The 24,751-nt window shown below is 40.4% G+C and overlaps 2 protein-coding genes across 4 annotated transcripts in view; one reads left to right on the top strand and one right to left on the bottom strand.

Annotated features, from left to right (window-relative positions):
* The window catches only part of SYNRG (synergin gamma), a 130,583-nt gene extending 106,426 nt beyond the window's left edge, over positions 1–24,157 (top strand). The window contains exon 21 of the mRNA XM_037880637.2: positions 23,388–24,157. Within this exon, the coding sequence (XP_037736565.1) occupies positions 23,388–23,441 (54 nt within the window). The 3' untranslated portion in view covers positions 23,442–24,157. The remainder of the gene's footprint in view (positions 1–23,387) is intronic.
* TADA2A (transcriptional adaptor 2A) lies at positions 758–24,284 on the bottom strand. Of its 3 annotated transcripts, XR_006286342.1 has the most exons (16): positions 24,151–24,284; positions 23,048–23,154; positions 22,049–22,108; positions 20,925–21,016; positions 19,555–19,712; positions 18,956–19,044; positions 18,161–18,233; positions 12,292–12,355; positions 10,320–10,363; positions 9,336–9,446; positions 6,535–6,606; positions 5,771–5,903; positions 4,815–4,858; positions 3,046–3,119; positions 2,265–2,683; positions 1,091–1,225 (listed from the first exon to the last, which is right to left on the bottom strand). XR_006286342.1 is itself a non-coding variant. In XM_007057614.3 (15 exons), exons 1-15 carry the CDS (start codon positions 24,173–24,175, stop codon positions 1,040–1,042), a joined length of 1,332 nt encoding a protein of 443 aa, XP_007057676.1. In that variant the 5' UTR covers positions 24,176–24,284; the 3' UTR covers positions 758–1,039. The 3 variants fall into 3 exon arrangements, 2 of the variants coding, with proteins under 2 accessions (XP_007057676.1, XP_043387192.1); XM_007057614.3 differs by lacking the exon at positions 2,265–2,683 and having other exon boundaries at positions 758–1,225; XM_043531257.1 differs by lacking the exons at positions 2,265–2,683; positions 9,336–9,446 and having other exon boundaries at positions 758–1,225.
* Between the last annotated feature and the right edge of the window lie 467 nt (positions 24,285–24,751).

The raw sequence follows: 24,751 nt of genomic DNA, 5'->3' as shown, positions 1-24,751 counted from the left end.
AGAGGGAAATGACCATAAAGGAACTACCTTTATCCTCGAGCTTAGTTACATATCTTAATCCAATGGTTATACTGAATTATTCATAGAACAGCTGATTAGTTTTATTTCACAACCCTATATTTTCAGCTGGCTATTTTGGCACGTTTCCACTGAATGCAGGAGGAATAGTGTGAGCACGTCACTAAGTTCAAAAAGGACATTCCCAGAGTGGTTTGTAACTTGTCCTAATTGGATGTTTTGGTGAATGTAGGAGCTCTGGTATCAATCAGGAGCAGTATATGGTTTATGTATGTTATGAAAAAGGCTGCTTCTGGCTGAACCATCCCCTCTTCCCTTTGGGATTATGCAACAAAAAAATGAGGTTTAAGTCTAAGAATTGCCTGTAGCCTGACTTGTCACCAAATAATGAGTGTACTAAGTTTTTTAAAAACAACGAAACTGGAGTGGGGTTTGACTCTTGCTGTGATATGCACTAATACATACAAATGTTCTTCCTAATATGACTTTTTCCTCCTCCTTCCACATTAGAATTTTAAAAAGCAGACCCTTGCAAACTCTATTTTTATACCGTCAAGCATGTGCTCGTCTGAAAACCAACACAATTTCACGAAGGAGAGAAGGGGAGGGGATTAGTTTCTAAACCCCTTCAACCCCCAAACTACAAGTGAGAATTGCTTTTAGGGGTTGCAGTTCTGTTCTTAATTTACACTGCTAGCAGAATCAAGTCCCATGGTTCTCTTTATAGCTACAAGAGGTGTTAGAAATGAATGCCTACTCACATTTAATATTAGCTTATATGGCACACAACTCTTTCAGAAGTACATGGCAGCATAATACTGACAACAGGAGTGTTTATACAGCAGAGTCAAAAGAAAACTAGACAAAGAAATGTCAGTATTCAGACAATTTGACAAAGTTCCCTACTTTTTACCAAAAAAAAAACAACCCAAAGTCCTTGATTCAACAAAGTTAAAAACTTCCAGTACTGTCAAAGCTATCTCCACATATGTCACTCGTGCCAGGGCTTCTACATGTGTCTTTAGGCTTTGGTGATGTATCCTTCTCTGATCAGGAAGTCATAGATTTTCCTGGTTTTGTTCACGTCGATCTTGATGAGTGCTCTAGCCTGGGCTAATCTCAAGCCTCCTTGCTTGTTACACTCATTCACTAAAGCAGCTTTATATTCTAAATAGGCTCCAGGAACCAATCTCACCATCTGACAGAGCTAGAAGACAAAGGTAAAGTTAATAAACGTTAACATTTGCCACGCTTGCTTGTGTTGCAAAACCTGGGGTGGGGCAGGGGGGGAAGCGGTGGGAGGAAGGAATGACAACCAAAAACACACTTATTTTCCCCCGGGGGGGATGGCAATTACAAGTGAGTCCAACCTGCAAGTAATAAGAGGAAGAGTTTGCTGAGAGGAATGCTCTCCTGCTGGCTGCTGCTTTAGAAAGCATTCTTTACTGACAATACACTAGGGAGATGAGAGCGAGAACCTAATATTGCAGACGTGTTAGCATCCAGCATGGGTGGTGTCTGTGCAGAACAAGGCAAGTGCACATGCTGAAGGGACTCACAACTACCAGTTCAGCACATTGGACAAATGCCAGAAAGGGTATCTGTCTATTAATCCCCTACAAACTATGACTTTTTTTTTTTTTAAAATACCCTTTTATAAAAGCAGCTATTTGCCCTCTCTAGCAGATTAGGGCAGGAAATTATGCAAAGCAACATTATGCACGGTGGACATTATGCAACTGACAACAACTGAGCTTATTAAGATGACAATCTCTAGTCTCTCCTGCAGACTGAAAATACTGATTCCCAAAAGCTCTCAGGTTCTGTTGTTTGACAGGAAAGGTTTCATGTGGCTCTCAAATGTGGGCTTTCCCCTGGGTTCTGTGCTGTAAGGATACCAGTGGAGATGCTGACTGCCCCTTTCTTTTCAATAATGAAGTGCTCAGTGACTGAACCCCATTGACAGAAATCAGCCGAGACACAAGGTCTCAATAAGAGAGACCTTCTCTGAACCCTGCAGACAAGGAAATCCAACTCCCCTGTAAGCGAATGCTTGGGCAAAATTATCTGTATGCTGAATGGAGCCTGAAATACCATGTCCACTGGTAAAGTTTTTCACAACTGCTAGATCCAGTGAATGGAAAACACAATTGGTTGCTGTAGTGAAAGAGACTCTAAAATTCATCTAGTACACATCAAATGTACTGACATTTGCTCCTTGGCAGAATATGTGGCGAGATAAAGACCTTGTTTCTATTGTCTTCCTCCATGTCAAGACCACCATCTTCCATTTGAAAGATTAGTAGATGGGACTCCCATCAACCTTCCAGGGCTGTTTTTAATTAGCCAGATAAGTCAGTCTCTCATAGGAATTGGGAGATGAACCATGGTATTCTATATGGTAGCGCAGTGCTCAATTACTAGGCCAAGTTAACAAAAGTTTCTTAAAGAAGGCCAAATTCTGCTCTTTGAAATGTGCAGCTCTCACCAAAGTTACTAGGAGCCTAGTATGCACATCCAAGGGCAGAAATTTGGACAAAGCACAAAAAAGCAAGAATGAACTGTTTCATCTTCCATTGATCATCATAGTGTTATAACTCAACTTCAGTAGGTTTGGCCTAATACGGTTGACTGAGGTTTAGTCCTTTGGTCTGAGCTGGCTGAACTATTTAAAAAAAAAAAAAAAAAAAAAAAACTTGTTAGGAGAAAGTGATGGTTTCTGTTGGGCCCTCAAAGAAATCCTCAGCCAATTTTAAAGCAAACACTCATTAAGAAAAAGTTGCTCTCTTCCCTATCATAAAACCAGAGTGGAGTAAGGGACATCACACTCTGCACATTATAATGTAACAACTTCCCTAAGCTTCTTACATGGCAATAAACCCATTTACTAGATCTATATCCTGTAGCAACCAAGCTTAGGCAGTTCATAAAGGCTCGCAAGGTTAAGACTGTTCAACAAGACTGAGTCTGAAGACAAATAGCTACATGGTGGTGGTCTGTCCTCCCATTCATTTCCACTCTCCTTACCTCTTTCTCCTTCTCGTTAAGTTTCTCTGTGCCTGGGAGACCTGTGAGGTTCAGTGGGGGGGCACTCCGTCTACCTATGGAAATAAGGAAAGCAATGTTCACGGCGTAGGATGCTAGTTCGGAGGCTGCAGTTTCTCCAGATATTTCATCTCAAAAGGCAGACATCAATGACATTAACCCAGTAAAATCCAAGCGTTTGGTCAGTTATTTAGAGCTCATCTTCAAAGCTGCACTAGTTTAACTACAGACATGGGGTTTTCAATTGATTAAGTTAAAACTCCTGGGTGAACACTTAATTAACTTTTTTTAAGATAGGATTTGCAAGGGATCAACTTCAGCTAAAATGACATTAGCCAAGTTTAAACAGAATAAATAGCATTTTATAGCAGTTTAGCTAAATTGACTTACATACTTTTAGCTAAATCAGTGCAACTTGGTATGTAGACTGGCTTTACTGTGTGCAGCGCAGATCTACAGTTCACAGCAGGTGTGAAACAGGAATTTTATAGGAAACTGCCAGGATTGTTATTTTTTTATTGATAAGCTTAATGGTCTATTTTTCCCGCCTAATAGTGCAATATGTATAAAGTGTAACTGCAAATGAATGCCCAATGGAAACAAAGCAACGAAATGGAAAATTTCCAAAAGAAGCAGTTGAAATGCTAAGCAAAAATACAGTATCTCCCACTGTTTGCAGTGTTAGTCCCAGGGTATCAGAGACCAGGTAGGTGAGGTAGTATCTTCTATTGGACCATCTTCTGTTGGTGAAAGAGGTACGCTTTTGAGCTACTCTGAGACGCTCTTCAGGTCAGTTTCTGCAGTTATACATTGGGAGGGAGGCCAGCAGAAAGCGTTAAGGGCCAGATTTTCAAAGGCTTTTGGTGCCTAAAGAAGCATACAGGAGCCTAGTACATTTTCAAGAGTGCCTAGATGGGATTTCAACTCCCACTGATCTCACCACTGTGGGTATTGATACAAGTGCACATGATGGAAATTCCTTAAAAACCAAGATAGTCACAGAAATGCTGTATGTGATCATGTAACTAAAGATGGTACCACACTGCATATGCACAAGGGGACTGAATTATGGTTGCATGGGTAACCTTAATTTTGGCATTTCCTAACTTCTGAGTGCTTGACTTTGCAACCTTAATATTTGTGGGTAATTCATATATAAATTCTCACATCTGCATACTGATAAGTTTGTCATGCACATATCACTCTGACATGCAAAGAGACCCAGAAGCAGCTCCACATGACTGCAAAGAAAGGACAGCACATCTTTACCATCTTTTCAACCAACCCTGGATCTTTTTGCAGTGTAATCAGAAAAAACTCTTCTCTTTTCCCCTGCCACACTCAATAATGCAGCTGTAAAGACTGATTCTATCTGTATAGCCAGAAGGACCTAGAATTTCAGCAACAACCCACTGACTGCACCCAGAATGACGTGTGAGTTATAGACAGTGCTCACTTTTACAGTACTAGGCCATGAGGGTTGCGGATGGACAATTCTGTAATCAAGCAAGAGGTGCCACTCTCCTGAACTAACAGACTAATGTCACTGATGCATGGTAGAGTCTACACAACACTTAGGAGGTAGTGTAGACATAGCCAATGTCGGCAAAATTTATGTTGCTCAGGTGGGGGTGAATATTCCACACCCTTGAGCGACGCAGTTATACAGACCTAACCCCTAGTTTAGACAGTGCTATGTCGACGGGAGGGCTTCAGGCTTTTATTATAGCTCCGTCGCAGAAAATAATTACCTGAATTTGAAGCAACTGGCATTGTGGGACTCAGGCCAGAATCACTGCAAGGAAATGAAACTTCAAATTAACTATGCATTGTATAACAACAGCTGCAAAAGTTGGCCCCTACACTACTACTTCCCATCTTGTAACAATTGGAATATCCAACTTGCATAATCCAGAGATGAAGCTTAGCAATTTATATATGTAAGCCTGATCCTTGAACTCAAAGGGATTTCCATGTGCGCAGCACTTTCCAGTACTGGCCCAGGAATAAAAACCAAAGATAAAGACTAGGGAAAGTACAGCCCTTTCTCTAGACTATATCCTTAGACAGTACAGGATGCAAGCGGGGGGAGGGATAGTTCAAGTGGTTTGAGATTGGCCTGCTAAACCCAGGGTTGTGAGTTCAATCCTTGAGGGGGCCATTTAGGGATTGGTCCTGCTTTGAGCAGGGGGTTGGACTAGATGACCTCTTGAGGTCCCTTCCAACCCTGATATTCTATGATATACATTTCCTTTCTGTGCATTGTAGCTTTTGTTCACAGCCCCAGTTTAGTTTAGACGGCATATTGATACAGCTGCTGCCGCTAAGATCACACTGCCGGAAAGGACATCAAATGTCATCTGTGTTCTCATTAATACCCTTAAGGGAAGACCCTTGTTTCCTGCAATGGATTTAAGGACAGCAGTTCAGTCTGTATTAAGATAAATAATGTGGTCAAGTTTTCTCAGAAAAAATCAGAATGGCAGTTCCAGAACACTTTATGCACCCTACCTAGTCTCTTTGTTTGACACTTAAGCACTATTTCCATCACTTAGGGCTTTTTTTCAATTTCTATGAATTAGAGACTATTCTCCTCTCGCCCCATACTAATCTGGGAAACACATTTGTTATTGCCAATAGAAAGAAATGTTGAATCTTTCCAATTAAAGTTGTGCATGGAAAAGGCCTAATCTTACTGTAACCGTACATGTCAGCTTGTCGACTGAGCCATTGCTGGCAGGCGCTGCTGTCCTGGATGTACTGGAGGACTTCGGAAAGCATCGTGCGCTTTAGGCGCTCCTCCTCTCGCGTCTTCTTGAGGTGATCGTAAGTTCTTGCACCTATTGCAAACATGTATCACGTTCTGACGGACTGTGCTGAACCAGAATTCTCAGTCTGCTCTTCCCTTACTTCAATAGATAGGAAATGAATTGTCCCCTAATATTGGTCCAGATTCTGCTACCCTTATTAGAGTCCAAATGATTTCAGTGGGAGTATTTGTGGAGTCAAATACTATTTGGCATGTGACGGTGTCAGGATCTGACCCTTTATAATTTAATTTCAGGGCAAAAATAAGTTTCTATAATCACACTTCTGGGGCTGAATGAGATTTTTTTTTTTAAGTCTGATTCCTTCCTTCACATTCTTCACCTGTTGGTCGATCCAGTGCAGCTGCCCTGTCCCCCCGCATGGAAAGCACTGAGCTACAATACCAGGGCTTTGATAGCTTTTTGGAGTGATGACTATGTTGAGCTTTGCTCGATGGTGCGTTCACCGGGCTATCCATCAACTCAAAATAGTTCTAAAAAAACCCACTGCTCTCCTGATGCATTATTAATAGAAGACTCTCTTAGCTAAAGAGTGAGTCAAACACATTTAAAAAAAAAAAAATCTTCTTATTTAACACATCCTAAATGTAGCTTAAGCATCCTTCACTACTCTACTGGGCTGAATAATCTCCCATGTACTTACTACAGAAGTTAGTGATTCCTGCCGTCCTGTATTCCTGTAGACGCCTTATTTCTCTTCGCAGTTCGAATTCCACTGGTTTTCCCCCCAACAGTAAGCAGCAGAGGAATCCAAAAAAACCAAATGTGGGTAAATGCAGCTGTTAGTGAATGTTGCGGCACATTCTTTACTTGTCGGCAGTTCAGTTACTAAAGTTTATAGCCACAGATATTGTTAACTTTTTCTTCTAGCCCATCTGTGATCTTGAGCAAGCAGAACCTACAAATTACTGGATGTGGTATGACATAATCTGATCACAACTTGGATTTATTTTGTAAAACCACTTCTAGATTATTTGTGCAGGGAAGCTATTTTAGTTTCAGGCTCAGGGAATTCCTCTACTCTACTATCAATGAGCCAAATGATGCTACTCTTGGGACTTTTATAAGACACTTTACAAACATTAACAATCCTCACAACACAGTTAGTTATCCCGAGTTTACAGGTAGAGAAATTGTACAGAGAATGTAGGGTCTGATTTTGTTCTCACTGACATTAACAAGAGCACAACTGAGCCCTAAGTAACTCTGGTCACAGAGGGACTCTGTACATACAGAGATTGGAACATGAGAAACCCAAGGTTTTCAAATGATTCCTCTCTACAAGTCTAGGGAGGGGCAATGTTTGGAAACCTATCCTGTATTTGTTTTCCTTGTTTTAAAGTAGCTAGCTATATATCTTGTAGACCTCTTACATTATGCTACATTGTCTCTGATCCATAATTTTAATTACTGGACTATCTCTAAGATTTTCCCTGGCTTGTATCCCCTTTTCTCTGTGGTCAGTTCAGTAGTGCAGTTAACCTAACTTTGCCCTTTATCTCCAGTTCGGGGATACTTATTAACTTGAGATTTAATTATACAGCTTCCTAGTACCAGTTAGTTTACAATAAGCAAAAAGTTTGTTTGGCTTCAGTTAGCGTATCTATATTGCTCAGGAGCCTTATGTAATTAATGTGTATCCCTGGCTATGTTGAAGGGAGCTCAGATTAAATAAAAAGGCCTCCCTATAGCTAGTAAGACAATGGGACTAGGTGCTGGAGTCAGTACCACCCCAAAAAGAGTAAAGATTTGTAGGATCAGACCCTAGCTCAGTATCTGGCTGTGTCATGAAATGCAGCCACATCTGGCGTGGAACAGGACAGCTGTTCACACATTGCTTTGTGCTTGCTAATGAAGAGTAATTTCCCCCCAACAAAGCAACAGAATTTAGGTAAGCAGGATGCAATTATCCCCACGAGAATTTAACTAGGACATGCTGAGATGCACATTATAATTACGCAAAAAGAATTTGGACAATTAGATGATGGAACAGTTTGAAACCATTTAAGGTGAGGCACTTAATAGAGGCTGTGCTGTATAATTACTCCTAGCTGAGACAGCACACATGTATCTTACAGAATTTACAATTAACCGCTTACTCAACCCGAATATAGACTTAGGTCATAGGTATTTTACTCTTTCTTTGGTATAGCACGGCAGTGCATGAACAGTGATCCTCTCATGAAGAGGAAAGACTAGACCAGTTAGTATAGGACTGTAGTATTTCATTATCTGACATACCAAACAATACACTCAAATATAGATTCATAGATATTAAGGTCAGAAGGGACCATTATGATTGTCTAGTCCGACCTCCTGCACAACGTAGGCCACAGAATCTCACCCACCCACTCCTGCGTAAAATCTCTCACCTATGTCTGAGCTATTGAAGTCCTCAAATCGTGGTTTAAAGACTTCAAGGAGCAAGTGACCCGTGCCCCATGCTACAGAGGAAGGCGAAAAACCTCCAGGGCCTCTTCCAATCTGCCCTGAAGGAAAATTCCTTCCTGACCCCAAACATGGCGATCAGCTAAACCCTGAGCATATGGGCAAGATTCACCAGCCAGATACCCAGGAAAGAATTTTCTGTAGTAACTCAGATCCCACCCCATCTAACATCCCATCACAGGCCATTGGGCCTATTTACCATGAATATTTAAAGATCAATTAATTGCCAAAACCATGTTATCCCATCATACCATCTCCTCCATAAACTTATCGAGTCTAATCTTAAAGCCAGATAGGTCTTTTGCCCCCACTGCTTCCCTTGGAAGGCTATTCCAAAACTTCACTCCTCTGATGGTAAGAAACCTTCGTCTAATTTCTAGTCTAAACTTCCCATTGACCAGTTTATATCCATTTGTTCTTGGGTCCACATTGGTACTGAGCTTAAATAATTCCTCTCCCTCTCTGGTATTTATCTCTCTGATATATTTATAGAGAGCAATCATATCTCCCCTCAACCTTCTTTTAGTTAGGCTAAACAAGCCAAGCTCCTTAAGTCTCCTTTCATAAGACAGGTTTTCCATTCCTCGGATCATCCTAGTAGCCCTTCTCTGTACCTGTTCCAGTTTGAATTCATCCTTCTTAAAACATGGGAGACCAGAACGGCACACAGTATTCCAGGTGAGGTCTCACCAGTGCCTTGTATAATGGTACTAAAACTTCCTTATCTCTACTGGAAATACCTCGCCTGATGCATCCCAAGACCGCATTAGCTTTTTTCAATGGACAATGCACCAATAAGAGTGTGGGTTATTTAGTATACCCACCCAAGGCCATATTTATTTTATCTGAGGTAGCTGGGTGGGAGGGGAGGAGGAAGACCTGCATCGTATCTATTTAGAGAAGGCCGTTGACAACTAATATAACAACCTGTCACCCACTTAAATGCTTACTCTCACTGAACAGCTTAAACGTGAACAAAGTCACTAAAACACCTACGTGCATGGCTTTCAATGAACTTGTCATGCTCCACTGGGCCTAAAATTCTTGCAAACCGTCGCATTGTTTCATAAAGGTCTTGGACCTCCTTTGGGTATCGTCTCTCCAAAACTGCAATGATAATAATTAAAAAAAAAAAAAAAAAAAAAAGTGACTTCTGAGCGCAATATCGTTATGCTGGGCAGCAGAATTGGGACAGCTAGGCATTCTGTGGAGGGAGAAGAATCCTCTTCATATGGTAACTGTTAATAGTTCCCTTCACATGATACATGTTCACGCCATGGTAGGGAAAAATGCTGCTTTAAAAAAAAAAAAACACCGGCGGGTCTACACATGTAGCCAAAATTCGCACTGGTTGTCACTGACAGTGGTAAAATATGTCCCTGGAGCCTAATCCCCACTAAAGATTGTACTGGTGTTGCTACCAGGGCAGCTGACCTGGTCGGAATTTTTTTCACTGAAATTGCTTAGTGTAGACAGGGCCTCTGTGTTGTAAAGGGGCCCGATCAGATTGTGGCCCCGAAGTGGTATTGTAATACTAACAAACTTCCTCAAACCAAGTCAGGTGTCATGATCGTAACACTTTTTTTTTTTTTTGCGAAGGACAAAGCCATGAGTTAACAACACATCTGATATTACTTTTAGTGAGAGAGGGAACATAAATCCCACCAATGAAAGTCGACTAAAGGAATCTGAACAGGTCACCATAATCTGTAACCATCGTATGGGTCCAAGTTTGATACCAAATTTGATATTCTGCCCGTGGTGACAAATTACAAATGAAGTGACAAAGAATGCTATGGTGCCTGCAACTTGCAGTTCTAAGTCCTAATATATGATAATGAGGTGTTGACTGACACTATCTTGGACATAGTATGTGTAAACCATTCTATAGTATACACTGCAAACATCCAGCATTTGAAGTCTATCTCTAACTTTGGCTTAATGCCATTTTTAAACAAAATTACTATATTTAGTACTTACTCTGAAATTTTCTGAGGTTGATAAGGCCATGGTCTCTTATAATTCTATAATTAAAAAAGAAAAAGTAGTAATAAGTAATAACTCATTTATTAATGCACAAATACAAACATCAAAGGGGTTCTGGTAACATTTAGACAATTTTACACAAGTTCTAACTCTATAAATGGGGAATACATGATATTTTATAAACGATTAGTCAGCATGAGTTTGGGATAGCTCTCTTGGTTACCATGAGTTCAACCAGCAGGGCTCAAAGAGAGCTATAACCTCTTAAAAGGATCTAAAATAGCTTTTCTAAACACAAATGTCAGGTCTCTTGAATGTCTTATGTCTTGCCCCTCCAAAGCTAGAAGCAAGTCCCATGCTTGATTTTTGGCCAGCTTGGTTTTAAAAAAACAAACAACAAAGTGGCTGTTTTAAAGCCACTCATGAGGTTTGAATGTTAGACTAAGCCCCAAAAAAATGAGATAATGGGCGGAGGATAGGTCAGATGTCACAGGTGCATGAGATGATCACAGGGCTCTGCAATTATCACATGGATATTGCCTGTGTGTGTGGTTATTTTATATACACACAAGTTTTGAGAGAGAGAGAGAGAGAGAGAGAGCGCGCTTGCTTTTTGAGTAACTTTGTTAGGCAAGGTTGTGGCTGAACTTAAATCTATGAAACTTAGTACTTCCTCTATTTACATAAACTGCACAAGTGTTTTTCCATCCCAAGTAGAAAAGGATTTAATAGGCTTTGTGACAGTGACGTTAACAGTTTTATGTTCCTTTAGGGTTTTGTCCTGCTTGGTCTATTAAAAACTTAACAGCCACTGACCCCAATGTGTGATACACAACTATTGGGGTTAAGACACCTTTTTTTAATAAGACACATTACGTATCGTCATGTAGTTTATACCACACACAAATATTTTTTTAATTGGGAGAAGGAAGGGCAGGTCTAAATGAGTCTCCTTCTCTTTCAAGTACCCTTCAAAATAACATGTTGTGTTGACCTTTTATTCTGGGAGGAGGGATGGACAAGTTTTGCTCCAAAGTTGTTAATCATCTTGGCCCTGGCAGTAAAAGGATGAATAACTTACAGAAACTGGACAAAGTATTTGAAAGATTCAATGAATAATTCTAGAGTAATGAAATTTGTTGAATGAAGTATTCAAACTTTATTTAACCACCTCATATTAGCAACACATAGTTATCTGTATTATGTGTCCTCAGACACTTAGGAAAAGAGGCTCTAGTGTACTAACCATCATGATGTGAGCATATCTGTGGAAAGGGATTGGGTTTAGTAAGAGTAGGAGACTGGGCGTCAGGCCTCCTAGACCAAAGTCTAAGTACCCGTGGCCTGGCAGCACAGTGATTAGAGAAGGGAGCTGAGTTAGGATTGCTGGTTTCTACATCTGGATCTACCACTAACTTGCTGAGACTTCATTTAACCTCAGTGTCCCACTCTAAAAAATGGGTATATTATCTCACAGGGATGCTGAAGGGTTAATTATTTATAAATTGCTTTGAGATGCTTGTATTGTATACTCTACTGGTGAAATTCACCACTGTGCATATGGTGAGCACAAGGCCTGTATGTTGCTTCAGCCTTGTTTTGACATCTTAAATGGAAGTTTAAGGTGTGTAGAAGCTTGTGCAGATCCTTTGTCCAGGGGGAATTTCACCAATATGTGCAAATTAATTCTGTTGTATGTGAATCTGCATACTCCCTGGCTTGTTGAAGTGTTAAATTCTCCTGCTTAGATCCATGTGGCTGATCTGTATTCTGTGCACATAGGGGAAGCAGAATATCAGAGTTGAGATCTGCTCTAATAGAAGACGTTTTCCTCAGTATTAGGTTTTTGGGATCCTTCTGGAAAGTGCTATTTAAAATCAATTACACTTAATATCAGGATAGTATTACTGCACAGAACACAGTGAGTATTGAAGCTGTGGACTACAATCACTGGTTGAGAACTCACTTTTTTCTCCTCTGCCTTTCCTTTAACCTGGAGTGATAGATATCTACAACTGCAATCTTCAAAGCTGCCAAGTATAGAAAGGAAGATCAGAAAAACAGATTAATTACATACGAGATTATCACACCAGGCTTCTCCCCAAATCCCCCCAAAACCTGTGTTCATCACAGCTTGAAAAGGCCCACTTCACTTGTACGAAGCAGGCCGGCTGCCTTTGCTTCAAGGTGTTAAAAATCCCAAACCACTGAACTGTACAGCAGCATAAAGCTGCTACAGCAGTGATGGGCAACCTGCAGCCCGCACGTGGCCCGTCAGGGTTATCTGCTGGCAGACCGCGAGACAGTTTGTTCACATTGACCATCTGCAGGCACAGGTGCCCGCAGCTCCCAGTGGCCGGGGTTCGCCGTTCCCAGCCAGTGGGAGCTGCGAGGAGCGGCGCGGGCCACAGGTTGCCATACTGCACACCCCTATTTGTAAAACTGATTTCACTTATTTTTCCTAACGCTATCACAAACATGAATGTGAATCTTGAGACCTTGAACCCCTTTATCCACTCCTTAGCCCAAAGTTACTATTCTTACTATTGATATTAAAGACTTTTTGTTTTTCACAAAAGGGAAAACATTTTGCCCTTTATACTTCCCTGAAAAGCAAATGGTTAGGCTTAATATTTGATGTGTCGTCTTTCGACAAGGACTAGCCTGCGGAGAAATAAGGAAGGGGATTAAAGGAATGCCGAGAGCTAAAAAGACTGAGATCTGAATTGTCTCAATTCAGAGTAGAATTTGCTGAGACTCTCAGAAACTACCTAGAAGATTTTTAGCTAGTTAACAATTTTTTTATATTTTGCTATCAGCCAAGAGACAGCCAAGAGGGCAGTTCTCAACAAGTATGGAGAAAACTTGCTTGTTGCTAGAAACCATCTCTTTCTGTATGAAATTGTCTACAATTCTTCTGGCTAATCCACCTATAGCTTCTGCGACTCATTTTCACGGATACACTGAGGTTAATAAATTTTCTTGGCACATTCTGGAGAGAGCAGATAAGGAGACACCCACCTCTTCCACTAGGACTAGCTTCATAATTCTGTTAAATAATTTGAAGACCCATCTTGCTAAACAAGCATGTGTGTGTGTGTGTGTGTTTCTGGATTGGATTTCTCTCAGTGTTACTTACTTTAATGTTTTCCAAGAAAGAACAGGCTTAAGATTCTACAATGGATTTACAGTCTGCAGAGACAACATGCAAATCTGTGAAATCAAGCAAGAGTATTTCTCCCTCCACCTCAATACAGTGTATGAACAGGTGTATCCAAAGCTTAGCAGAGCCCAGAAACGTGGTCCATACATGACCACCCTCTCTCTCTAGCTGCAGGATAAGGACAAGGGCAGTTTATTAATGGGGAGTCAAATCAATTAGCAATTAATCTAGCAATGAAGAGGCAGGCTGCAGTAAGTTTAGCTGTATGAATTTATTTTATTTTAAAAATATACCATATGTATATTTATTTGCAAATTGCCTGGAGACTAGGAGCCACATGTAAATTGCCAGTGTAGCCCTCTGTGCCACAAGGTTTAGCCATCCCTCTTTATAGGAAACTCGGAAGGGTTGGGGTGTGAGCTCAGAAGCCAGTTCTAAGTTCATTTGATGTTTCTTTTTATTTATGTAGCATCTTCAGGATAATATGGTATTTTGACTTATGTGGACAAATCAGTGTCCAAATTAAAGTCGGACAAGCTAAAATCCCTATGTCATAGAACCTTTATCTGATACAGAATCTGGATGCAACAGATTACTTAAACATAGCAATAGGAAAGCTACAATGTCCCTGTTCTTTTTAACATAGGGCGATGGGAAGAGATGGCATATATTTAAACATAGATTTTCTTGGGTTTCTTAGCCCAGCAACAAGGCAGTATTAACAAATTCTCTATTCCTTGCTTAGATTCAGGAACAGAAGAATGAGAAATGTAGTAAGTTAGATATAAATGAAATACCTTACAAAGTACAGGAACCACTGCCAATGTATATAAAACCTTTGTATTTTTAAGGCTCCTAAAAGCTAAGATGCCACATTATTTTCTGGGATTTGTGTGGGAAGAACTTTGAGTAGACAAAGAAACTCTATATATACCACAAATAATTTGGTCACCTGCAACTGGAGGATTGTATTTCTGATGCTTTCACTTGAATTTAAAGCGTTCTGAAGGAAATTATGATTAATTGGGTAGGGAAGTGAACATTTACCAAAGCAAATGAAGGAAAAAAATGGATCTCTCACACCGAGAAAATTCACATTCATTACAGTCTTCTCCTTTTCTTTATCGACACATTCACATAGAAGCAGCTGATTACAAGATCTGGAATGCATGAATGACCCAGACTACTCCTAAGCCACATGCTGCATGGAAATGAGAAAAGAGATGCTACAAGAATTAAAATGATCTGCCTATATTTTTCCCCTTGGAGAATGCTGGAGAGACAGCTGTTGATGTTATGACTAAGGAAATCCAAGGTGATGTCACAGTCAAAGTATCCATTATGGGAAAAGATAAGAAATGATCAGTATAGCTTCCAATAATAGGCAGAGATCCTCCCCTTTGAAACCAAAAAAATTGTGCATGTGTCTAGAGTATATCCAAATATAGTTTGCTCTACCCTTTCGATTCCCTTCTCTAACAGCATTTGCTCTGCAGATACCTGAGTGGCAGTGAATGAAAGACATGTTTCAGGCCAACTAATCCACTAGTTGGCATCACTCATCCATACAATAGGAAGAATGTAAATTAATTTATGTAAGCAGGTGCCATTCAGGGTGTGCTCCTGTCTTTGTAGGCATACATTGGATAAAATCCAAACTCACCCCTTCTCAGAGGAGAGAAAAATCTTAAGGAATCTATTTTAGACAGCTGTAGCAGAGCCTCCTCAAGAGCTGTCTCAGGAATAAACATTGTGTAGTGTTTTAAAAATAGTACTTTTAAAAGGAAATTGCCAGGTTTCATGGCACACGTTTTCACGCCAGCACAATCAGAGTTTTAGTCTATATCTAATCACTTCTTCAAAGTCTGCAGAAGGCCTTGGTAAAATGCTTTCTGACGTTAAGAGTAAAAATCTTTTTTTTTTTTTGGGGGGAGGGGGGGAGGAGAGAGTCTGGGTGAGGATTAAGAATTAACACTATAATTCAATCTCTAATAAAAACTCTCAATGTCTAAGATTTTTCAAAAGCCCCTGACTGAACTACAGATTGGTAATCATTTGTTTCTTTCATCCTGTCCATTTTACTATATTTAATTGCAATATCAATTATCTACTCCCACGCACTTACCAACTTACATGTGCTGCACACAAAGAGTTAACTGTAATAATGTATTTCACACTGCTCCTGAAGCCATCTTGTCAGCTTCAAGAAGTAAAAGTGAAGGATCCAGATTATCTGGGGTGGTAAAAGCTGGATGACTCAGCAATCACAAGCGTTTTGTGCTCCTGATAAAAGACATTTGGGAGTCTAGATGCCTTACGTTAAACTGCATTCCTCTTTCTTGTGGGAGTAGTGAGAAACCGTGTAGAGCAATGCAAGGAAATATAATTAGGATGAAATTAAAGGGACAGGTCTTTAGACCTGAAAGAGAAGATGACCATAAAACAAATCTGCCCAGTTCATTTTCATTGTCTAATCGGAGTGAATTTCTTGAAGCAAGATGTGGAAAGTAAATTAGATTTCAAAAGTCCATTTTTAACACAATAGTTATGGTAGGAACACCGAAGAAAATGTGTGGCTTTCTTAAAAAACAAAACAAAACAAATGTAGGCTAAATGTCGGGCGGGGGGCGGAATTCCTATCTGAGAACTCTGTGTGCGATCCTCATCCTTGTGCTAGCCCCCTTTATGCTGAGTAAGAGGGCCGGAGCCTTTTGAAGGAGCCCTAAGTACCCCAGGTGTGGCTGACAGAATACGGTTGCCTATCCTGGCCCTTCTTGCAAGCCCCAGTGAAGATGGTATGCCCAGAGGAGGAGCTGGGAGCAGGAGGGACATATTGGGACAAGCTGCAGGAATTCCAGGCAATGCTGTGGCCCACAGGACAACCAGGAGAGACTGCCATAACTTAGGCCTCCGGTACGTTGGAGGACCTCTCCAGCCCCCAGAACAGCCAAGGACTGGGAGAGTACAAAGATGGCTTACAGTCTCCTCATCCACTCTCCTCCACTGGGTTCTGAGTTCTGTGCTGTACCTCTTTGAGGGATATCTTAAATGGCTAAAGTTGGGGGAGGAGGAGGAGAGACCATGCAATTGGTGTGGAAGATTGTGTCGGTAAACTGGTTGCAATGAATAGCAAATGTATGAATAGGTTAAAATAGATGAATTAGCGAACAGAACCAGGACACTATTTGTTTATTTATTTATTTGTCTGCATTTTGATTTGCCAGGAGTTAATGGAGGAAACGAGAGCAGCTGTATTTACGCGTAATTTCTTTCCACACATGTTTAAAGAGGAAGAACTTTTTTTTTGTCGTCAGAGAGAGCATGTTGAATCTCTGCACAATGCACACTAGTCAGTGACTTGATTTATAATGCAGACAAACTGTTGCTATTCCAAGATTATAGTTTAGAGATGGAAATATTCCTGGGAGTCAAGCAAAGGTTTAAGTATTACAACGTCATGTTCTCTGCTGTGTCCTGGTAAACTTCACACTGAAATTTGGAACGACTGGGCTATGCAGAACTGGAGTTTCCTCTCTGTGACTCCAAGGAACACTAAGGCTTTCATGGTCACGGTTACATAAAACGAATGAAAACCAGCAGCCCAATAATTAGATGGAGAACTCTGAAATGTGAGCATGGTACTGCTGAATATTCAACAATGTTTATAAATGACAGAGATCAGAAATCCTCTTTCCCCAAGGATTTAAACCTAATTCAATTCTAATACTTACTTTTGTTTGGTACCAATTAGAGAAACTTGTTCACAGAATTTCAGTGAACTCATGTTAGAGACTCTTCTTTGAAAAATATTAGAAGCTGTGAGCGTAACCCTCCTTTTCGTGGAGGGGAAAAGGAAATCTTTACATTCACCTATGCCACTGCAGTTCAGTGTACTCACTTGGCTAAACAAAGATCACAATATCTGAAGAGGATAATATTCTGAACTCACTGGATAGGGCTTAATCTGGACACCGCCTACTGTTGCTCTGCTAGCAGATTTCACAAGCTAAGCAGAATTAGAACAGGTGGGAAGACTTTCAAACAACACCTAGATGCAACAGGAAGTGGTATTAGTAATTCACTAGATGGCACTGTTGCATCTAAGTCAGTACTGAAGCAATGCCACAGCATGGTGTTAGCAGACAGGGTGCTGCATGGGGTGCTACCTTTCAGGTCATGGTAAAATCCAGGTTCTGACCTCTTAAGATCCATGACTGTATCCTAGTTCTTTACACAGCTATTCTAGGAAAGATGCCTGTAACCTGGCAAAACTCTCTCTTTGGTAATACCATATGCCTACCCAAATTCCCCCTGCAGTTTCTATTGGCTATAGTATTCCTGACTTCCTTTTCTAAAGTGTGGTATGATGTGGTTGGGCCTTATTAAGATGTTCCACCTTACAGTTGGCTACATTTCAGTGGTGGGTAGGGCAATCTCTTTATATGTAAATATAGCCTGTACACCCATTGTTCAAAGTTAAGGCAGGAGCATTGGATTGAAATACACTATAGAAATGCAAGTGTTACACTCAGCACGCACAATTGAGAGAATTCTATTAAAATTGAAACTTTACCCCCAAAAACCCATACGTGCAGAAAAATCAATTGAACAATGTTGAGCAGGCATTTTGAGACACGACTTTCAAACATTCTTCTCAAGACATGGGACTTACCATGTAAAATGTCTGAATCATCTTCCACAAAATCTATATCTCTCAAATCCCATTCAGCATAGTTGTCAAATTCCTGTTCAAAGAAAACCAACAAGTGCTCACTAGTTAATTCTAGGAACCTTGATAACTCACTGGAACAGACGACAGAGCTGAAGAATATCTGCCATTGCTCCTATTCTGTGTGGAAAATTCTGCACAAAAATTGAAAAATAACACGGGCCAATGGGGGCTGTGCCTGCATATTCTAGGACTGACTTTATCCTGGTATGTTAATTATGACGTTAGTGATCACTGAATGAATAGAAGCTTGCTTTGTAAGAGGATTTTGTAACCTGATCATATGGGCCTGATCAAAAGAAACTGAAAGCAACAGGAGCCTTCTTGTGAACTTCAGTTAGCTTTGAATCAGGCCCATATGCATGTGTCTCTAGGGAAAGTAAACTAAAAATAAGCTGCCCCCCTTTTGTTGAGCATCTGATTCACACATCTAGCCTTTTTGCATAAGAGTCATTCATTATCAGACTTTTGGTAATGCTAATGGCATGTCTTACAACGCTTATTCACAAAGTCACGGTTAGCTGCTTCTCAGGTCCTGTAGTGCGCCTCTCGGATTATAAATGGAACTCCCTAAAGTAAGGCCATGGCTATCCTTAGGTTTATCATCCAATCCCCTCATTTTCTTTATTACTTTTTATATGAATATTTAAGAAAATCTGTAGATAGAATGAGTGTGTGTGTGTTTGTGTGTGTGTCCCTAGTCAGTAGCAACTACAAAATAAGATGAGAGATTTTTACCTCAATAAAGTCAGCTCTAGCTGGCATATACCCAGCCATGTCCCTGGAGAGCAAGGAATCAAAGGTAGGTCGTGGAGGATCATCAGCAGCTGGAAAAATATGGGTTTTAGTTGCTGTGAATTTTTAAATTTGACATGTAAATGCAAAACAGACTGCAGTTCTAGAAAAGGGTATTCCCTTTGCAGATGCAGGAGGAGTTATTTTAGGTAAGACAGCCTTACTATTTTGTAATTAGGATGGGTAAAAGTGCTGAGTCCACTGGGGTAAGGTCAGGTACACTCCGTTCCTCAGAGAATCCTCTGCCCATACAGTTAACCAGGAGCATTTTTGAGGGGTTCACCTTCTTGGGTTCAACATTAGGTGACTTCATTCCCTCACTCTCCCACAGTGCACCTAATGGAAGGAGTGCAGCATATTTTATGTACCAAAAGGCTTGGTCCGGGATATGGAAAATCCCATTCTTAAATATTCTATGGTGATCCACAGACCAAATATTACTCTCCTTTTTGAGTAAAAGCAAAGTACACACTTTGGTTCAATCTGAATTCCCTGAATGTTTTATCTTAGAGACAGTGTCCATCCCTACGGTGGATACTTACGGTGGAATGGAATGGCCATGTCAGCGTTTTGTGCCTCTTCTGCCTGCTTCAAGTTCAGCAATGTAGATGCAAACAAGGGATTGTTGATGAAGTGTTTCATATAATGTTTCTCACACTCCTCCTTTGCTTTTGTGCACATCTGATTGGCCACGTCCTGCCTACGGAGGGGAAAATTCCAAAGAAATTGGCTGATTTTTCACTAATGGAAAAAAGAATCATTTAAAAAGAGAGCTTGGCATGTTCAGCCTAGCAAAATGAAGGCTGAGGGGGGAATATGATTTCTCCCCAGATGTAGTTATAGAAAGTAAATAGCAGGGAGGGAGAAGAGCTATTTAAGCTAAAGGACAATGTTGGCATAAGAATATATGAACTGGCTATGAATAAATGTAGGCAGGAAATTAGATGATAGTTTCTAACAATCAAAGGAGCAATGTTCTGTAATAGCTTTCCAATACGAGTAGTGGGAGCAAACAACCTAACTAGTTTTAAGAAGGAGTTTGATAACTTTACGGCATTATCTGAATGGGTTGCCTGCAATAACGGGACTGGACTCAATGACCCAGTCCTTTATCCTGTGTTCCTAAATGGAAATTCAAACAGGTTTTCAAATTTAATTTTGTCTGCAATTACATTCATGAGATCTGATGTAGCTCTGTTTAAAGCAGAGCCTGGAGTTCTGTTAATTTTACAGTCTGGCTGTTAAGTATGGACCACATCTTAATACAGGGATTGTCTTGTGAATGGGAAGGGAGATGGCTCCCAATTGCAAGCCTGATCTTCTCTAATTTGCAAAAGCCTAACATCCTTGTAGCAACTACAATTACTTGAATATAGACCAATACCAGAAAAGTAATTATTTTTAACTGTCTTTAATGTGATATAGCAGCAGGAAACAAGAAGAGCCAGCACCATGTGACCAGCCAGCTCTCAGCAGACCACAAGCTTTATGGACCATCTGTGGGCCACAGACCACAGTCTGCAAATTTTTGTCTTAAGGCAGTTTACACATGAGTAAACTGAGGAAGGGTGAAATTAAAGGCCTGATCGTGCTACATGTCGAGCTCCCTCAAATTCCAGTGACTTCTGTGGGAGTTGAGGGCATTCTGCACCTCACAGGTGGTGCTTCGCATCTCTCAGGATTAGGTCTTCAGTGCCTTCCTCAATGTCACACATAGTCAGTGGTAGAGCTGGAAATGGACCCCCTGAGCTTTCATTTCTCCACACGAATGGTTAGATCGGACTCTTAACCGTGAGGAATATGCTATGTTGTGTGCCAGAATATTCAGCACTCAGATCCTGACCCAAAGCTCTCAAAAGTCAATGGAAAGACTTGATTTCAATGGGCTTTGGTTCAGGCACTAAATTCTCACCAGTTTCCAAATCCACAATCCATCACGGCCTCTAGAAGTGCCATTTCCTCCTGAGCTGTCCAGCTGGGATCCAGGACAGGAAAATCTGACGTCTGGAGAGAAAAAAGAACAAATCTCAGGGTCCCTCTCTGTACAGATCGCCACTTACAGAATCAAAGAAATTCTGGTGCTACCTGGCAGTAAGAGCTCAAGCTGCTTTGGTACTGGCCGTTTAAAAGCTTCACTTTGTCCCAAGGCAGTTTTATGTCAATAAGCCCTCTACCATAATTACTGCTAGTTTGTGAAACTGTCATTATAGACGCTCTAAATATAGAAGCAACATTTAATGTATCTACCAGCTATGATTCAAAAAAGTGTAGTGTCATGAAATGAAATCTAAATTGTTTTTTAAAAGAAACTTCTTTAAACTTTTTCATTGGGGGAGGGAGGAAGCAATTTGTTCATGTGGTAAAATAACTGTCTATCAATTTTTCTAATGAAAGCCTGTGAGCCATATATGGACAATAAAACACAAATTAAAAAACCTCTACATATTCCATAATGTTAGACATGGATATTTTTTCTTTAATTTCAGTAAGAACATAAGAGCTGCCATACTGGTCAGACAATGGTCTATCTTGCCCCACAGCCTGTCTCTGACAGCAGACAACACTAGAGCTTCAGGGGCAACGTAAAGAGCCACCCATTTTCCACTCCCAGTTTCTGGTAGTTAGAGTTTAGAATTGCTCCGAGCACGGGATTGTATCCTGATCATCTTGGCTAATAGCCATTGATGGATCTTTTCTTAATGAACTTATCCAGTTCTTTCTTTGAACCTAGTTATACTTTTGGCCATCACAACATCCCATGGCAATGAATGCCATCGGTTAGTTGTGGGTTGTGAAAAAAGTACTTCCTCTTGTTTGGATTAAACCTGCTGCCTATAATTTCATTGGATGACCCTAGATTTAAATTTTTTTTTTAAAATCTGCTACTGGGTTAGTTTTTTGACAGTTATAAAATTCTGAAAACGAGGTTGTGTACCTAACAGACTTTTAATGTGAGATTAGGAAACATGGGTCTAACTTCTAGAAAAGGATAACAAAACCCAAGATGAAGAAAGATCATTTAAATTGTATATTTACCATGATTTCATAAGTATGATCACTCTGGTGTTTCTTATACTCAAATCCTCGTGTGAAACACTGCAAAATAAAAGATTAAAACCTTGTTACTTTCCTGCCTCTTCCTTGAGAATACATTTAAGTTCTGTTTTTTTTATTGTGCATTAACTACCAAAAATTGTCCTCTTTATAGATAAAAGTGGATTTTTATAGTGATTTAGTCCCCTCCTACACACAAAAACCCAAATTTGAGTTAATCTGCTGTTGGACTGTTTTCACAGTGGCTCATTCCAGAGAACAGAGAACAGACATTTATATGCAGGAAAGTACTAGAAGAATCTTGCTAGGGCCTAGGTAACCAGTGGCAGTTTCTGGATGGGCCTGTTGTCCACACAGCACCAAGGTATTTGCTTTGCAGGGAGGGATAGCTCAGTGGTTTAAGCATCGGCCTGCTAAACCCAGGACTGTGAAACTTAACAGGGCCATTTAGGGATCTGGGGCAAAAATTGGGGATTGGTCCTCCTTTGAGCAGGGGGTTGGACTAGATGACCTCCTGAGGTCCCTTCCAACCCTGATATTCTATTAATAAAATTTCCCTTTAGTTAAAGGAAGAAATAACTTGTCACCCATCTTTCCCAGTTTAATACTATATTGAGGATGGTTCACAGCTATGTACTGCAATTTAAAAGGAACTCCGCTTAGATAAGACCTGGGGTATACTAAGTGATGAGACAAAGGCATGGTCTAGCTGTCTGTGTCCATTGGACCATATCTTTCTGTGTGTCCATGGGTGTCTAATCAAACACTTCACCTGCTCATGCTGAATTCCACATTTCTCCCACCCTCCAACATTTTCTCTACCATTTCCTGTCTCTGAGCAAATATTTGTCAGATGAACATGAGTTGATTCGAGACTGACTAGTAACTAAAAGGTGATAGGCAATGGTTTATCATTTAGAAATAGCTTTGATGACCTGCTTCTCAACAAGGCATACACTTCCACTTTTACACTCCGCTTACCTGCAAACACAGGAGAAAGGGAGGAGGCCCACATTCTGCACATTTGATGTATGGTTCCATGAGGTAGGAAGAGCAGCCTCTGCAAGGTGGTTTATCAAAAGGGTCATCTATGAAATCAACAAGAAAATACGCTGAAAGAAATTTAATGCAACACAAGCATGATATTATTGTTTATGCAATCATCCATAACCACTAGAACCTTGTATTTTTAAAATAAAGTTAGCAGTGTATCTATATCCTGTGTGGTCTCATCAGTTGATATTACATTTTAAAAAATAAACTGTTTAGGCAATAAGAGTTTACATGTTACAGCTGATGTACCCTTTCTTCTCTAATGCAGTTTCAGCTTCCTCAACTATCTGTTGGAAGTTCGTCGTCCAACTTCAGCTGCTAGAGAGATCCTCACCTTGACATCTTCCCAGAGATGGTGAAATTTATAGATCATCACTTGGGCCGGATACTGTGATGTGCTGGGCTCCTTAAACTTGTGCAATGAAAGTCTATCCTATTGAAATCTATGAATACTATCCTGCAGAAATGCAAGCAGCACGGACTGGAAGACCAAAGAGGTCCTTTCTAACTCTAGTATCTATGATTCAGTGCTTTTGAAAGCTGGCTGAATCACAGACCAGGAGACCTAAGTAATAGATTTATCTAGGGAGACTGCACAACACAGGTAATGGCAGCTGTCCCATCTGTTTGCCCCCAAAACCACCTAAAAAATAGTCTGTCGGGACGAGAAAGGTGTTCTGTTTCTATAGTCAATTCAAGCCTTGGCCTCTCTAAGTTTGTCAAGAAGGGAGTTAATTAATGCTGTGTAGTGGTCTGTGGGTTTTTTTGTGACAGATTTATTCAGTGGGATATTTATATTGTATTTAAAACTTTATATTTAAATAAACAAATGGGATACTTAATTTGTTTATTTAACTAGACTATTTCCATTACCAATCCCCTGATCCACCCAGGGCCCCCATCAAATTATCTTATGATGGGTCTGGGGCAAAAACCATCACATGGATCAAAATGCCCTATTTCTCAGCAACCCTTAAGCGAGGGAAGTTATTTTTAAGACCTTTCCGTAAATCTCTGTTTATTATACTTACTACTGAAGGAGGCCAGGCGCTCCATCCTCCTCACACTTGTGTTCTTCTTCAGAACAGCAGTAAAAGCACCCCTCCTTGTACAACACTCCTCGGTGTAACACCAACACCAGCTAATGTGTTTACCAGGGTACCATCCAATTGAAAGAGAGCAGGCTGTTATGCAGCCCCGAGAATAGATAAGCTCCTCTAAGATTGTACCAACTACTCAAGCAAAAGAGCTGTCAGTCATTGCAACAGAGACCATTTGAGGTGGCTGAGAGTCTGTTCTCTGCAGGTGACAGAAGAAACCAAATGCAGAAAGACACAATTCATAGTATTAAGAAATCTGGAGCTCCAGGATCATCACTTATCTGAAGAGAAGACTGATGTGACCCCAATAAAGGTGGTGATTGCCAAGTAACTGTAACATCATGAATCTTGAGTACTTTGTTATAAGATGTCCTTCATTAGCTCTGCAGAACCATGAGCTGGGCCTTTACGGTTTTATATATTTGTATTAGGCAGATTTAGCCTCTTCCTTACTGCTTATTTGTGATTAACAAAAGAGTCCTAGAAGTCCGGAGAGTTGAAAACAGAAATTTCCTTCATGGAGTAGTGAAAG

Source organism: Chelonia mydas, chromosome 17 (genome assembly GCF_015237465.2).
Source record: "Chelonia mydas isolate rCheMyd1 chromosome 17, rCheMyd1.pri.v2, whole genome shotgun sequence".
Classification (NCBI taxonomy): Eukaryota; Metazoa; Chordata; order Testudines; family Cheloniidae; genus Chelonia; species Chelonia mydas.
Note: the sequence above shows the minus strand (reverse complement) of the source record. Positions and strands in the feature narration are given on the sequence as shown.

Coding starts and splice junctions, on each gene's coding strand:
- TADA2A (XM_007057614.3), bottom strand. CDS start 24,175: ATGGAGCGCCTGGCCTCCTTCAGTA. Junction 22,109..23,047: donor CCTTTCTCCTGTGTTTGCAG/GTAAGCGGAGTG, acceptor TTTATTTTGCAG/TGTTTCACACGAGGATTTGA. Junction 19,045..19,554: donor CATGGCCATTCCATTCCACC/GTAAGTATCCAC, acceptor ATATTTTTCCAG/CTGCTGATGATCCTCCACGA.